This window comes from Crotalus tigris, unplaced genomic scaffold (genome assembly GCF_016545835.1).
Source record: "Crotalus tigris isolate CLP2741 ecotype Arizona unplaced genomic scaffold, ASM1654583v1 scf7180000019301.709862, whole genome shotgun sequence".
Taxonomy (NCBI): Eukaryota; Metazoa; Chordata; class Lepidosauria; order Squamata; family Viperidae; genus Crotalus; species Crotalus tigris.
This window is the reverse complement of record NW_024097476.1, coordinates 171,196-187,281: the sequence shown is the minus strand read 5'-3', so window position 1 is coordinate 187,281 and position 16,086 is coordinate 171,196. Positions and strand designations below refer to the sequence as shown.

At 33.9% G+C, this 16,086-nt stretch overlaps 1 protein-coding gene across 3 annotated transcripts in view; it reads right to left on the bottom strand.

Moving 5' to 3' along the window:
- The window catches only part of NCAM2 (neural cell adhesion molecule 2), a 155,107-nt gene that overhangs the window by 32,267 nt on the left and 106,754 nt on the right, over positions 1 to 16,086 (bottom strand). For all 3 annotated transcript variants that reach the window (XM_039361568.1, XM_039361569.1, XM_039361567.1), the window contains exons 12-14: positions 8,347 to 8,520; positions 4,255 to 4,374; positions 1,241 to 1,362 (exon numbers count right to left, since the gene is read on the bottom strand). In XM_039361568.1, the coding sequence (XP_039217502.1) occupies positions 1,241 to 1,362; positions 4,255 to 4,374; positions 8,347 to 8,520 (416 nt within the window). The remainder of the gene's footprint in view (positions 1 to 1,240; positions 1,363 to 4,254; positions 4,375 to 8,346; positions 8,521 to 16,086) is intronic.

Sequence of the window (16,086 nt, the reverse complement as noted above, 5' to 3'; positions counted from 1 at the left end):
GCTTTTGTTCTGAAGGGTTGGTCTTGTGTAGCCCCTTGGTCTCTTTCTTCAACTTTCCTCCTTTTATTCATTTACAGGTCTTGTGGTTATAGGCTTTGCTTGCTAGCTTTTTTGTGTAGTGGCCATGTAGTACTTTACCTTGCCATGTCTCTTTTCCATGCTAAATTTTAGGTCAGTTTGATCTCTTTGGAATTCAGTAAGCCTTCATAGTTTACTAGCTTCAGTGTACCTTCTTCCTGTCTTTCAGGTATTCTTGCTCTTTTCTCCATCATTTCTGCTGTTATTGCAAATTCTTTCATTTCAGTTTTTTTGTTCATTCTTCATGTCCATTATTCTTGCATTCTTTCTTATTTCTTTGAATGGATGAGGAAGTCTGAGGAAGATTCACCAGATTGAACTAGACTTTGACAATATCAATCTTTTTAGAGGAAAACAAAGACCTATGGTCCTTATCTTAAATAACACAAATTACTTAACTATTATAGTTTAATTTCTAAACTATTGTAGGAAGGCACTGGGTTCCTAAACAAAAAGAATTCCTTCTTGAATGGAATCACCAGCAATATAGTGTTAACAGAGCAGGAAATGAATGTGATATTGCTAATATGGCACTCTAAAATTCCTCTGTCTTTGTTCCTTAGTCATGAATTAAAATGAATAGAGTTGGAAGACATGGATAAGTCAATTGGGCATTAGAAGCTTACCAATGCTGGATGTGAAAACACAGACAAATTGAATCTGAGCATTGCTTTTCATTACAAACAAGGCTACAACTTTTGAATTTTAGAACTGTTGTAACTTTCTAATGAATGTTCTGCTAAACTGACCACTAATCAAATTGAAAAGTCATGCCTGATTTTTTTAAGCAAAAATGAAATTCTACCTCAGTTCTGAGAAATATGTGTTGTGTTCAGATATCTTCATTAAAATGAATTTGTAGATATTTAAATGTCATTTGGATATACTGTACTTCCTTTCATTGTCCTCTACTTCCTTGTCAGAAAAAAAGCAAAAGTTCCAGAAAACTTAAGGTTTGTGGGCTCCCTGCCAGCTTCACTCGCATTTGGTCATATCTTTATTATTCATCTATCCCTGATTATGATAATTATGTACACTCCCTGAAAGTGGTCTCTTTCATTAGCCTAGTTGGAAAATTCTACAAAGACTAGTTCCCAAACTTGGTTAGAGAACAACAAAATAATCAAGATATGTTATTTATTATTAGTAGTATAATACTTACACTTCTATATTTTACAATATATTCTAAAATAGGTGCTCCTCCATCATCTTGTTTTGTTATGGTAAGTTTAAAGCTTTTCCCACTACCTGGTTGTCCGTGAATTGATGGAGGACTTGGTTCACCTAAAAGGAATCAAAATAAGATGTGTGTTTAGAGACATTATTTAGAGAATGCAGTTGTTCACTGTCAGTTTAGTGCTGGCCTTAAACAATATTTATTTGGCAATACTGAAATAATTCCATAATCTACAAATATATTCAGAACACCCTATATTAAAAAATACAGTTTCTTAGAAACAGTCCATTTCTAAAACTTTTTGTAGTCAAAACAACATACAGTAAAGATGATGGATAATAGATAGATAGATAGATAGATAGATAGATAGATAGATGGATGGATGGATGGATAGATAGATAGATAGATAGATAGATAGATAGATAGATAGATAGATAATTTTCCTCACAGAAGAAAGAACATTCTATAGGAGGAAAATAACAGAAGTATAAGAAAATTATGAACTTTGATCTTTGAAAGTGACACAAATAGAAGAAAAATTGAAGAAAAACAGAATTAAAAAATAAAAGAATAAAACAATATTAACAGAATTGTTAATATTCATCCTACATACAATGAATGTCTATTTATCTATATGGGGAGGCGGAACATTCTCTGTAAATCAGTGCAATAAAGAGAGCTATGATACCAAGTTTTATCTTTAATTGTAGATGTTATTGCTGATGTATCTATGAGGGAACAAAATAAAGATTGAATAAAGCATGCCGAAAAATTTCTTCATGAAAAACATACATTTCCATTATGCCATATTCCTGCAATAGGGAAAAATACTATTATGATACAACTGTATACTAAGTTGATCCGTTTTTTTTTAAATATAATTTTGCAAAGTTGATCAATGTACTGCTCACTTAAAACTTGAACTTATATTTTATAAGGTATTTCACAACTACCTTAATAAAAAGTAGAAAATTAACTTTCAAAACATAATTATCTGAAATTCTGGCTATAATCCATAAATGGTGATGATATAAGCAGAAATCCTGCCTTCACAGCTGCCCTGCCTTCAAAAAATGGGCCTTATCCTGACTATACAAAGAGCAAGTGGCAGTTTTGGCTAGGAGAGCCTTTACACAACTTCATGTTGTGCGCCAGTTGTACCCTTTCCTAGATCATGAGGCTCTGGGCACAGTCACTCATGTCTTGATCATCTCTCAGTTGGGCTACTGCAATGTGCTCTATCCTTGAAAATATTTGGAAGCTACAATTTTATAGAATTCAATGGCATGGACAGTTTTGGAGACCTAAGGGTACATGTAACACCATTATTGTGCAAGCTATGCTAGTTGCTAATTTGATGCCGGATCCAATTCAAGGTATTGGCTATTACCTTAGCTCTTTATGATATGGGTCCTTGGTATCTGACGAGCCATTTTGCTTCAATGGATTTGGCCTATCCCATTTGCTCCAGCAGAAGGGTTGTACTATGTATCCCATTTGTCAAGAAAGTTTGGTTGGCAGGGTCTAGGAGAGCAGCCTTTTAGGCTGTAGTCCCTATGGTTTGGACCATGATCCTACTGGAAATGAGACCCATCCCTATCCTTTTGGCATTCCAGAAGGGCCTTAAAAATTGGGTCTGCCAGCTTGCTTGGAGCCCCAGTGGGCACTCTACAATGAAGTAGAGAAGACTCCAATATATAATTGTTTAATGCAAACATTATGTAAGCATGTGCTTATATAGCTACCATGCTTGTTTTCACTTACTGTATTTTGCATAAATTACTTCCATATATCATTATACTTTTCCATACAAAGTCTACATCTATAGGCAATCTGATCATAGGTAGCAAGTGTAATCAGGTGTTCAATCCATTGAATAAATATGACCATATATTAAACTTTTCAGTGTTGCTATAATAAGGGCATGGAACATCCATTTATGTTGTGTAGATGTTAAATACCATGGACTTGTTAGGTAATTCAAAAGAACATTATCCTCTGAAAATTTCATATTTATTTAATCCACTGCTTTCTCCCAAAAGACAGTAAATTTAGGACATTGTAAAAACATGTGTTTTAAAGAAGCATTGTCCTTATTATGTCTCCAACAAAATCCTGGACAATCCTTATCTATACAGATTAGAATCTATACAGTACAGATATAATGGAGTCCAAAAATTCGAATTGTTATTTTTGTGATATTCTATGAGTCATAATTAAACACTCCTTCTATAAAAATAAAAACAATCTCCTACTGTTTAAGCAACATAGAAGATTCTAATTCTTTATTCCACTCAACTCCTTAACATCTGCATATCAAATTGATTTATTGATAGCAAAAAACTAATAGGATTTTTTTTTTTAATTTTAAAAGGTTTAATATGTTGTTCTAGTATCTTGGATGTCTTAGAATCTGAAAATGGAGCTGGTCCAAATAATGTAGTTAACAAATATTGTAGCTGTAAATATTGTCAGTTATGACTTCCCCATATATTCAATTTAAAATGGGGGGGGGGGATTGAATTCTTGTTTTGGCAAAGAATTTATTTTTTAAAATAAAATCTATTGCCCAGAAATTTTACTCTGCATGTGTGTGTGTGTGACTGTGTCTGTGTGTGCATGCACATATATATTAATAATTGAACTACATATAAAATGCTTTAAGAAATTACCATATAGCCATGTAATTTAAATAAATTCATTGCTCCAATTCAGTTGATTCCTATGTAATTAAAACAGTAGTCTACTCAAGCTTGTAATTTCTTGCATCACTATTTGGAACTGAATTGTGAAATCCAGAATTACTTTCAGAACAGCGACAATTCAGTTACTTCATATGTCCTATTTATGTTGGAGAATTATTAGATAGTCATAAGCAAATTCAGGAGTATCATTAAGTTGTGTCAAACTTTATTTGTGATGCACCAATACCAAAATGAACACTAATAATTTTTAAATAAATATAATTTACCCATAGGGCAGAATAGCAAATTACTTACGAACGGGTAAAGTCTGAAATATCTCAATTTTACTGTATTCTCCTTGTCCTTTTCCATTTACAGCAGCAACTTTTATTTCATATGTTGTATTTGGTTCCAGATTGCTGAGAATAACTGTAGCTAAGAGAAAATGAAGAAAAACTTTATTTAAAATAGCATATTTTATGAGAAAAGGGATATATTAGGTGTAATGGTTCTGCTTCATTTATTTCACAAGGCTAACATCAAAGCTAGGTACATTAATTTTTATTTGGAAGAAAAGCTCTTGATTTCTGATTCTCATCCTAATGGGATGGATGTAGCATAGGATCTGAGATGTTGAATGGGGTGCAGTTCATTACATGCTACACTTTCCTTATCCCTATCATGTATTTCAAGCAATAATTTATTTCTTCACTCCTTTTGCTGAGATTTGGTTCCCAATCTCAGGTATGCTAATAGGTTTACAAACAGTTTGCCCCAATGAGAAAACAACTGGGTGGTGAAAGAAAAGAAAGAAAGAAGGTGGTTAAGCTCATGTAACAATGTGTTTATCACACTGAAGTTTCGCTAGATTTATATAATCACTATACTCTGAGAAAGAGATGCTGAAAAAAAATATCATAGTACTGTTGTAAAAATCAATCTTTCTTGGCATTTCTCTGTCAGAGAAGTTCTTTTTAAAAAAAGTAAAAATTGTGGGGTCTGGGAGAGCATTGCATTGAAAAGTTCAACTGAAAATATAGCATAAATTTACCACTGCCAAGGTTTACATCTACCATCAACCCAGACCATGCTATATTTTTCTATGATTCTATTGGCCCCGGAGTGGAATAAGAACAACTGATATTTATGTCTCATCATGTGCTAGCTGCTGCACATATTCTACTAAAATATTTCATGTGTCTTATGTAAAGTCATGTATAATTTATATTCTATTTCTGTCAAAATAACAACAAATAAATAACCACCAAGGGGAAAAGGAAGAAAGAACTCCTCTGGTAGTGAGATTACAAAAGCAGATACTTATTTAAAAAATTGCAGATTTGTAAACAGGAATGACTCAAAATGCATGACGTTTTTACAGATATTGTTCACAAAAATTATATATGCCTAAGAGCTATTTTTCTGGAAATCATCATATTAAAAGAGAAAAGAGGATAACTGTGCCCACAGTTTTTACCTGGTGGTCAAAATGTTATCAATATTCTTCCAAAGATAAAAAAAATATGCAATAATAAGTATGAATAATAGCTTCTGAAACTACTACTGAATTTCAACAAGCAAACAAAAAAATATTTATTTACAATATTAGTCAGTAGAAATGCTATTAGTTATTACCTGAATAAAACATATTCAAAATATGTGTTTAATTTATTACCAAAAATGATTTCTAAACAAAGTCCATGTTTATTTTTTAATACCATCTAGAGCAGTAGTTCTTAATAAGGACTTTAACACTCTCTAGTGAGCCATGCGGATGCCAAAGAGACTGAGGCTGCTGCATCAGGGCTGTTGTTGCTCTGAGCTTCTAGGGAATCTGCCTCCTGCTCTTCTCCAGACATGGCTGAAAATGTGTCAGGCAGGAGCATAACAGCATCGTCTGCCAGACAATTAATCAACCTCTAACCCATAATCTCTTTAAGGTTCTGAAAAGTGTTGAAAAGTAACTGAATAGATGAAGACAGGAAGACTTTTGGCATTCTCCAGTCATACTTTGTTATGATAGTCTTCTGCCTATCAGTCCTACCTAGTGCTGTTGCAATTCTTGCACTACAAGCTACAGATGATTCCTGCCCCCGCCCCTTTTCTTGGGCTACTGAGTCTTTTAGTTTGCCTCAAATGTTTTGGAGGGCTTTAGTTGTTTTGTATGCTGCAGTGTGATACTACCTGACTGCAACAATCTGTTGGTCGTTTCTAATATATTTTTGATATATATGAGTGTAATCCTTTTAATAAATTGCATTGGTCATACTATAGTGGGTTGTGTAGTCAAGCATTTTTTGATAAGTGATTTTTTTCCTCTTTCTGTTCCAGGTTGCCTGTGTTCATCTCAATAGCATTCTTAATAGCTCCTCTTCTAGGAGAATAAATAGTTAGTTTGGAAGTGAAACACTTGACTAGCATGTTTAGCTTTCCAATAGTCTTGGGTTTGTAGTTGACATTGTTTCCTCTGCTATTGAGGATATCCAGGAAGGGAAAATGTGTTGTTGTTTACTTCTTCTCTTGTGCATTTTATACCTTCAAATATATTTTTCATTGTTTCATTGGTCTTCTTGAGTTATTACTGTACTATGATAAAACTATTGTTTATAAATCTGATCTATACTTTTGATTGTATGTGTGGGAGTGATGTAGCTTCTAGAAACTGCATCATGTCTCTGCTATCAATCTGGAGATTGGTGATCTCACTCTCATTTATTACACTCTTATTGTAATAAATTGCTCAATTTGATTAAAATCATAAAAATCATTTTATATCTATAACCTCTGGCACCAAATCACAATCTTTAAATACTGTTTCAATTATAATATATGAAGAATGGTACAAAATGTTGATATTATCAATTTATATTAATTTGTCCATTTTACATATATAAAATCTTGAAATCTTAGAAATTTACAATATTTCTTGAATCAACTTTCTCAACCTCATTTTTTTGGGGGGGACACTCCCTACTTCTATACGTAATTGATATGTTAGTTATGATATATCAAACTGTTCTTTCAGGGCAAAGGCCTGTAAACTTTATCCTCTTTTTCACAACCAGAGATTGTATGAGGTAAGAAGCATAGAATTTTAGGCAATTTGTTTTTAATATAGTGGCCTCAGAATGTAGTCTGGCACCTTCTAGAAGACTGAACTGTTTTGAGACCTTTAACAGGTTGTTGTTTATTTGGTAGCTGCTTTATTGTGGTTGGTTTTTATTCCCATGCTCTACTTATCATTTGTTTTGTGTTATTTGTGTGTGTGTGTGTGTGTGTGTGTGTGTGTGTATGTGTACATACATATGTACACACACATGAGACTTATGATCTACATCATAAATTGGGTACTTTGTCACATTCCCTTGTTAATATTGTTCTATCTGTTTACACAGGACCAACATATACTTGTCTTCATTTGATTTAGTACCACTGCAAATAAGTAGGAAAAAGGAAAGCCCAGTCAATATTCCAAAATACATTATTAAATTCTGCATCACATGAGACAGAATATATTTTCATCTTTTTGTTCTGCAAATCATTTGCATATATGCAGTAACATTTCTTGCAACACAGTCTGGCAAATTATTTCTAGAAGTTGAATGAAATAGTGTATGCGAAGATAGAATTTTAAAATATTATCAGCAAATAACCCATAGTTAAATTCAATACTGGAACATTGTCCATGGGGTCGCGATGGGTCGGACACGACTTCGTAATTAACAACAACAAAAATTCAATACTATACTTCTAAAATAATATTTTCTTTTAAAATAATATGCAAATACATGTAACAATGAAGAGTGTTCACACATAGCATGGAAATGTTTGTAAATCCTTTAAAACAGTGGTTCTCAACGTTTGTGTGACGGAGACCCCCGTCACACAAACGTTCTGCGCATGCACGGTGCGGCACGCATGCGCCGCCCTGCCCCATGCCCCGCCCCCATGCGTGGCACCACCCCCATGCGCAGCGCGCATGCATGGCGGCGGCCCCCATGCATGGCGTGCATACGTGGCGGCGCCCGCATGTGCAGCGCGCATGCACGGCGCCGCAACCCTGAGGAGAAAATGGCGGATCGCCTTCTTTGGCGACCCCCGAAAAATGATCGATCGACCCCAAATGGGGTCGCGACCCATAGGTTGAGAACCGTTGCTTTAAAATATCTTATCATTAATGATACCATACAAGTAACATCTATGATCTGAAGGAAAAAGATCTATGATCTTAAAAGGAAAAAAGGAGAATATCATTTCCTAGGCACAGTAGAAATATAGTCCACTAGAATGCCTCCTGTTGAAAAGAATTTGAAATTTGAAAGACCTAATTGTTCCTAAAATATAAAAATATGAAAACTGACTAATTATTTTAAGATTCATTCTTTTTTTTTCTTATTGCAGACTTACTCTGGACTGCATGTGAAAGAACAACTTTCCATGTTTCTGAAGTGACTTCTTTTACATCTACTTGGTAATGATGAATTGGGACACCTCCATGAGAATCTGGTTTATTAAAAAATACTTTAGCAAAGGTCTGTGATATATCTACAATTTTCACTCCATGTGGACTGGATGGTACATCTGGAGAAAAAGAAAGAAAGAACATATAATAATATAACAAAATTAGGCAATATAAGGAACAATAAAGAGTATGTTATTTTGTTACATGGGGAAAACATTAAGAGTATTAAATAAGCAAAACTGATCAATACATTGAAGGGTTGAAAATGGGGTCTGCAGGAAAGTTAGCCTTTTTTGAGACTAAAACCCTTTGGATAGAAGTTTAATGCAAAATTGTATGCTAAGATTTACATATCTAGGTTCAACTTTGTGTTACCAAAAATAAATAAAATCCATACAATTATTTTTTTATTAATGCAAATTCTTCCAAACTTAAGGGGTTTTTTACATTTTATTTAACTTTTCCAAGATAAGTGTTGCATTCATTCATTTTGGCCCTTTTAAATTACATTTAAGAAAGTCAAGTAAATAAGGTTAAAACAATAGAATTTTATACTATAAAAGATTTACAGGAACAACATTAAAATAAATTACTAAAACTATTTTAACTTGGTATTTTTGATTGAAGAAAATCAAAGTATAGTAAATTCATTTTTTACTGTTATAGAATATTTTAGGATTTTTGGAAATTTTGGAAGATAAAACTGACAAAATAACAAAAATCTTTCAAAATATCTCTGAACTCAAAAGGAGGTTCCAAACTTGAATTAACATGCTAAAGAATTCCATTTGGTAGATGGTAATTGATTCAAAGAGATCAAAGAAAGATGGAGGAGTATAGAGAAATACTGTACAGCAGACGTCAACATCCAAGAAATCTTAGAAGATATTCCCTACTTATAAGAATCTCCAGTGTTAGAAGATTAGAAGATAAATCAGCACCTAAGTACTTACTAATTCTGAAGAATAATTAGTAAATCTATAATAAAATAATGCCAATAAATCTGGGGAATGACACATTAACCAACATATATAGTAGGAAGAGATCAAGTATACTGCCAATACCAAATAAAAGAGAGTGTGCAAACTATTATTATTAAAATAATGATACATTGTTATTTTTATTTTATAGAACTATTATTAAAATAATACAATCTTGAAACAAAACAATTATTAAAAATAAAGAACTATTCTAAGCCAGAGTGAGGACTCAATTAAGACATGTAAGGCCAATAATCCTCTGAAGACTCTAGAAGAACCCACTGCTTCATTATTCTACTGGCTGATAATTTATAGTCTTCCTCACATCTAACATGTCATTTCAACTCATTGGTTCTGGTCCACAGTGCAGTAAAGTATATGTACTTTCTACTGTTTTTGTGGCAACTCTTCAGTATTTGAAGAGGCAAGCATATATTACCTATAGCATCTTTTCCTAGATGGAAAAAAAAACTTCATCACTTTGATAATCCTTCTCTTAATTTTCTCCAAAATATATAGCTATGCTAACTATATTGTGGTAGAATAGTAAAAATAAATCTGTCTATGGCAAAATACAGTAGACAAATTACTTGCCATGATCTGAACTCTATGATCTGTATTTCAAGATAGTATTTGTCTTTTAGCAGTTACAACACATTGCAGGTTCATCTTTAATTTGTGGTAAACAGGGACATATAGTTCCCTTTTACATGTACTACTACCAAGCACATTATCTTATATTCTATTTCTTTGCCATAAATTGTTACCACATTGATAGAGATATATCATATACCTTCTATTTTTTTCTTAAATTCAGCTTCATTTATTAAACCTATTATCAAAGAAGATAGAGACTTCAGTCTTTTATCTAAAATATTAGTCATCTCTCCAAATTTATGTCATCTGCAAACTTTATAAGGGTTTCCTCAACTGCCTATCCAAGTCATTGATTAAAAAAAGAGAAAGTGTTGCGTGGAGCTTATGACAGAGTTCTACAGATTTAGTACTTTTCTCCAAGATGAAATGCAGCCATTAACTAGCATGCTTTGAGTGAGGTAATTCAACAAATTGTGAATCCATCTTAAGATGTTATCATCGAGGTCCCACTTTACTACTTTCTGAGGGAAAATATTGTGCTGTACTTTTTTAAGAACTTTGCTGAGGTCCAGGTATGCCATGTCTATAACATTCATCCAGTCTATCTCCTAATGTGTCAAAAAAGGAGACAGGTTTAGTCTGTTTTGTCATCTGTTTATGACAAATATGTGAGGCCTTCTTTTAGTTGTAGTATGCCTATACAAGTTCTCACAAACATTCTCTTCATAGCCAGTTTGATGACATTAGTAAGGTGACCAACTTTTTTACAATGAAAAGGAGGACACAAATAAATTGAAGAAAAAAATATCGTAAATAAAATAAACGTTTTATTCATTGCAACAATAATACAGACAACTTGCATGTGCAAAGTTTGCCAGCCGGGTGTTTTGGCGTGCTCAGCAGCAATTCCTATTGGATTTCGAAAGCCAATAGTGGGAGTAGCACAGCTCATGCAAAGGTTGAAAAAAAAACAACCATCAAAAAAGGTGCCGGAATGCCATTCTGAGCGTTCTGTGAGGGGGAAAAAAGCCCTGCAGATTAGTCTTCAAATATCGAAAAGGAGGACATGAAGGAGGACACTTTCTGAGGGAGGACAGAACTTACAAAAGGAGGACTGTCCTTCCTAAAAGATGACGGTTGGTCACCTTAACATTAGGCAATATAGATGCTAGGCTGAAAAATCTGTAGCTTCCTGGCTCCTCCCTTTTCCCCTTTTTGAAGATGGAAGATATTTGTTCCCTTCTTGCTTTTTGGAATCTCATGAATCCATCATGATTTCTCAAAGATAGTTCTGCTATTTCCTACAGTAATCTGGGATCGTGAATTCCTTTTAATTTGTCCAATTAATTAACCCCTTGCTTATTGTGTCCTTGCATCCTAAGATATAATCTATATGGCCTTTGAGTCTTGAATTCATTTAAATTTATTATCTCTTAAATACCTTCTTTTTGTCTATAAGAAAATTAAGAAAATTCTTCCTTCCCATCACCCATTACCAATTTACCACTTTTCTCCAGCAACAGATATTTATTTTCTCTTTATTTTGCTTTTCTTTCTAACATACATAACCCTTTATTTTTTGTTGTTTATCTGTCAGAAGCTTCACCTTATACTAAACTTTAGCCTTTCTGATAGAGTTGATATAATTTCTGGAACAATTTTGAATTCTTCTTTGGTGATGTTCCTCTTCTATTTCTTGTACATGTCCTTTTTCTCTTTAGTAGTTTAGTGAGTTCTATAAATATCAGTGCTACCTTTTTCATTCCTCTGGGATTATCTTTCTTCCTATGTGAAGAAAAATTGTAGTTTAAGTATCCTGTTTTAGAGGATTTCTCATCCTTTCTGGACATTTTTCTTCATTAGGATTTAAACTATTAAACTGAAGCAACTTTTCTGGGATTTCATCCCAAAAATCTCTTTGAACTGCAGCATGAAGCCCTGAGTCTTCTTAGTTTCTGATACCATAGAAAGAGGGGGACATGAAGATTGCATTACTTTTTGCAATCAGACATTCCAGTGGTGGGATTCAGCCAGTTTGCATCACTTCAGCAGAACCAGTAGCTGGGCCTGGGCAATTTTTTGTTGCCCAGGCCCAGAATGGACTTCTGGAAGCGGCATCCACACAGAAAACCAGTTGTTCACATATTTGAATCCCACCACAGAGACACCCCCTGGGCAACAGTGTTGTTACTGGCAAATACTTTAAATCCAAAAGCATCTTTAGTTAGCTTTGTAGGTATTTTTACACAAATACATACATACGATAGATTAAAAGATAATATGATCACTTTTTTCATATTTGAATCAGGTTGACTTATTCAACTAAGCCCTTAGTGAGTTTTAGCTCCCTGGTAGCAGATGTTCTTTCTTCTATCTTCTCAAAAATAAATTTGTCCAATAAGAATAAGAATTTGTTGGAGCCTTGTCTCTTAACAATGCTCAAGATAATCAATGTTCTCCAGTGTAATGATTATGTACCTCTTTGAAAACTGGTAATCTGCAGCAGAAAGGCTTTATTCATATTTTCAGAATGTCTAGATTCTCTGTAATGAACTCTTACTGTTAATTCACTTTTGTTTCTCTGAATCCTTTTACAACTTTAAACAAGTTTTCAGTCCAGTAGTTCTGAAATTTCTGAATAAATAGGAGTATGTGGATGGGTAGGTGCATATGTGTGTAATTTAGATATTCTGAGCCTGTTTGTTGGATCAATTCCTTTTCAGTATACTAGTACTGTGCTCTGGTATTCCAGTACTTTGTGCCAATCATCATCCCATAAAGTTTCAGTGGTGCTTCCACATCAAATTTGTCTTTCTGAATTAAGATAATTCATTATTATTTTGTTTATTTCCCATATTCTGTGTATCTATATATAAAGAAATCTGATGTACTTAATATCACCTATTGGTCCTCTTGTTGTAGCACCATCATGACCTCCTATTTCTTACTTGTGTTCTGCTTTGTTCTGTAATGACTTTGGTTGCACATTTAGCTCCTTTGTTCCAGTTTAATTTAATAAGACTGGAAAGGTCTCTGCCAAATACCTTGCTGTTTTTTTTAAAGGCATAACCATTTCCTCTCAGGAGTTCTTTGTGAAACTAAGACCATTGTGGTAGAATTCACTATCTTGTTGGTCATGCCACCTGAATAGCCAGTTATTGATTCAAAAATCTCCCTAAATTGGGACTGTTCCCATCTCCTTCATCTTTTGCCCTATGTCTCATGGTCTCCATATACTTTTTTCATTTCATACACCTCTTGCAATGTCGTATCAGTGTATTCACAACCATTTTGATTTCCCTCAGCAAGGAATCACCCACCACCACAACATGCTCTTCTTTATCATTGGTTTCTTCAGTCTATAGGCAGCTTTCAATTCATTCATATTTCAGATAGGACCATGTAAAAGCATTTGTTCTTTGAAATAAGAATAGGAATTATCATAGGGTAATTTTTTTCAATATTTACATTAAACTATGTGAAAACACCATCAGAAACTGAGGAGCTGAATTCTAACACATGAGGCTGTCTCGGTGACAGGTATGACTCCCTTAAATACCTGTGCGATTTCATAATAGGCATTTGAAGGAAAATAAATTGAAATTATATTTTAAAAAGGTGGATTAAAAATGGAGGGCATTAAGGGGTATGCTATCATGGATTTTGTCTTTACCAACAAATAAAAGTTTGAGTATAATAAAATAAATAAAAATGCATAGTTAAACTTCTTGATTTCAAAACATTTACTTAAAAAAACTCAAAGATATGGATATTTGAATGGCTGGTTTCAATAAACTAATAGAATTAGTGAGGAATTTATTCTTTAAACAAGTTTTATTAAATTTTCAGTTTTTACATCAAAGTAATTAGGAAGCAGCATGGAGGGGCAACCACCGCTGAGGAGGACACTTGTTTGATGGCGGAAGGGTGGCAGCCCTTCAATTTGATCCGAGGCAGCTCCTTTGGATCAACGAAGAAAAGATCGGCCATTACCTAGCCGTACCAGCTGAAAGCCAAAAGTACTATTAAGCACAACAAAGCACCGTGGAAGATCTGGATGAGACCCTTTTTTACCTCTCTTTTACCCTAACCTTCCTGTGAAAGCCTCATGAAACTTCTTCCCCGCTCTTAATATAGTGGCGTCTGTATACCTTGGGAATCTAAGCTTTGGAACAACAACAAAAAAAGAATATCTAATTTTAATAATTAAATAACTGGATTTTTATTCTTTCTCCATTTTTTGAGGAATTTATTCTTAAAGGAAAGATATTACAGTTGGCTGGGCCTTCTTATAAGAGAAGTTAAGTATAAAGCATTCTGCAACTATATCAGTGAGGAAAAAAACCATCCAAAAATACAATCTGAGTGGATATACAGAATAGATTCAGGAAGGAGTTGAGATTAAAGACAATGCTTATTGGAATGGAAGGATAATCTAATTACCAAGATTGTTGATAACTCTTCAGCTCAGAAATGTAGAAATTAGGTCAGGAAAGCAAAGGTGTAAAAATGAGCTAAGAAGAACAAGAGAAGCAAAGTCCAGCAAGATTTTCTTCAAATATACTAACAGCAAGAAGAAAACAAATGATGTAGTGATATCATTGCTTACTTTAAATAAAAACATCTTAACAGAGCACCAAGAGAAAGCAGAAGAATTCAACTCTTTTTTTTTTTTTTTTTGGCCTTTGTCTTAGCAGCCAGAAGAAGTGGTGATATGATAGATCAGATTGTAAACAAATGGAACAGGGGAAGGGAACAGTCTGTAAAAATGTGATGAGAAAAATTTTAGATAATTGGAATGTGTTCAAAACATTAGGTCCTGATGAAATGTACATTGAAATAATGAAATGGCTGAATACCATTTCAGTCTGTCAACTAACTTTAAAAGATCGTTGAAAAATTAGGATACCAGGAAATTGGAAAACAATAAATGTGTTTCCCCTTCAAGAAAGGGATGGAGCTTAATATAAATATTTGGAAAGTTTTTAAGATATTTCTGGACAGCCACATCTTAAGGATGATTTAACTTATCTCCCAGTTGCACTAATGATGTTCCACCATTTTTTAATTCTCTGGTGGTTTTTATTACTAGATAACATAATGCCAGAGAGATGGTAAATCTGCCTTTTCTTAATGAGATTACATTCCTCCAAAAAGAAAGTACTCAGTTGGGAGATGCTTATAAACTCAAATCTTTCTTTGATTATCCAGACTGAATCAATAGCCAAGAGTGCCTTCTATTAATTTTAGATGATATAGTAACTGTATTCCTTTCTGGAATAAATTAACTTTAAACCTTGTACACATGTTGGTAACCTCTAAGATTGCCTAAGGCAATGTAGTCCACATGAACCTGTCTTTTTGTGGAGTTCATGAACTTCAGCTGGGACAAAAAAGTAGGTCTTGGATAAAATTTAAGGTGACTATATGCATATACATATATTATTAAAGCACTTCATTAGATGTCAAACTGTTCCCAAGTAAACAACATGTGTTGATTATTGCTTTAAATTTATATGGTCCAGGTATTTCAGAAAATGTCTCTTTCTAACTGCTATGCTTACTAAGATCATCTAAGTGATTCAACTACAGTTGATACAGGTTTCTCTGATGGTGACATGGAATCTGTAAAAAAACTGTAACTGTAACTGCCAGTGGGGGTATGAACTGATTGGGTGGGAGCTTGGCTGTGTTCTGATTGGGTGGAGGTGTGTTCTGAATGGTTAGGGGCTTGGCTGTGCTCTGATTGGCTGGGGGAGTGTTCTGTTTGGTTGTGCTCAGGTTAGTCTGAGTTGCAGAGGGGTTTAAGATTTTGGGCTGCCTTGCTATTTTCTGAGCTGAGCACCCTATCAGTTCATACCCCCACTGGCAGTTAAAAGGAAGAAACAGCTAAGACCACACATTGCTGCTCAAAGCACGAAGCTGAAAACACCAGCCTGAAGATGACGAATGGGACTTCGTCGAAACGTCGCCAAGACACTTCCAGTTTTACGCGGAAGAAACTCGAACAACCAAAGACCTGCATACAAATACCCGCGAAAACCTCAGAAAACATATATATATATATATATATATATATATATATATATATATATATATATTTAAAGT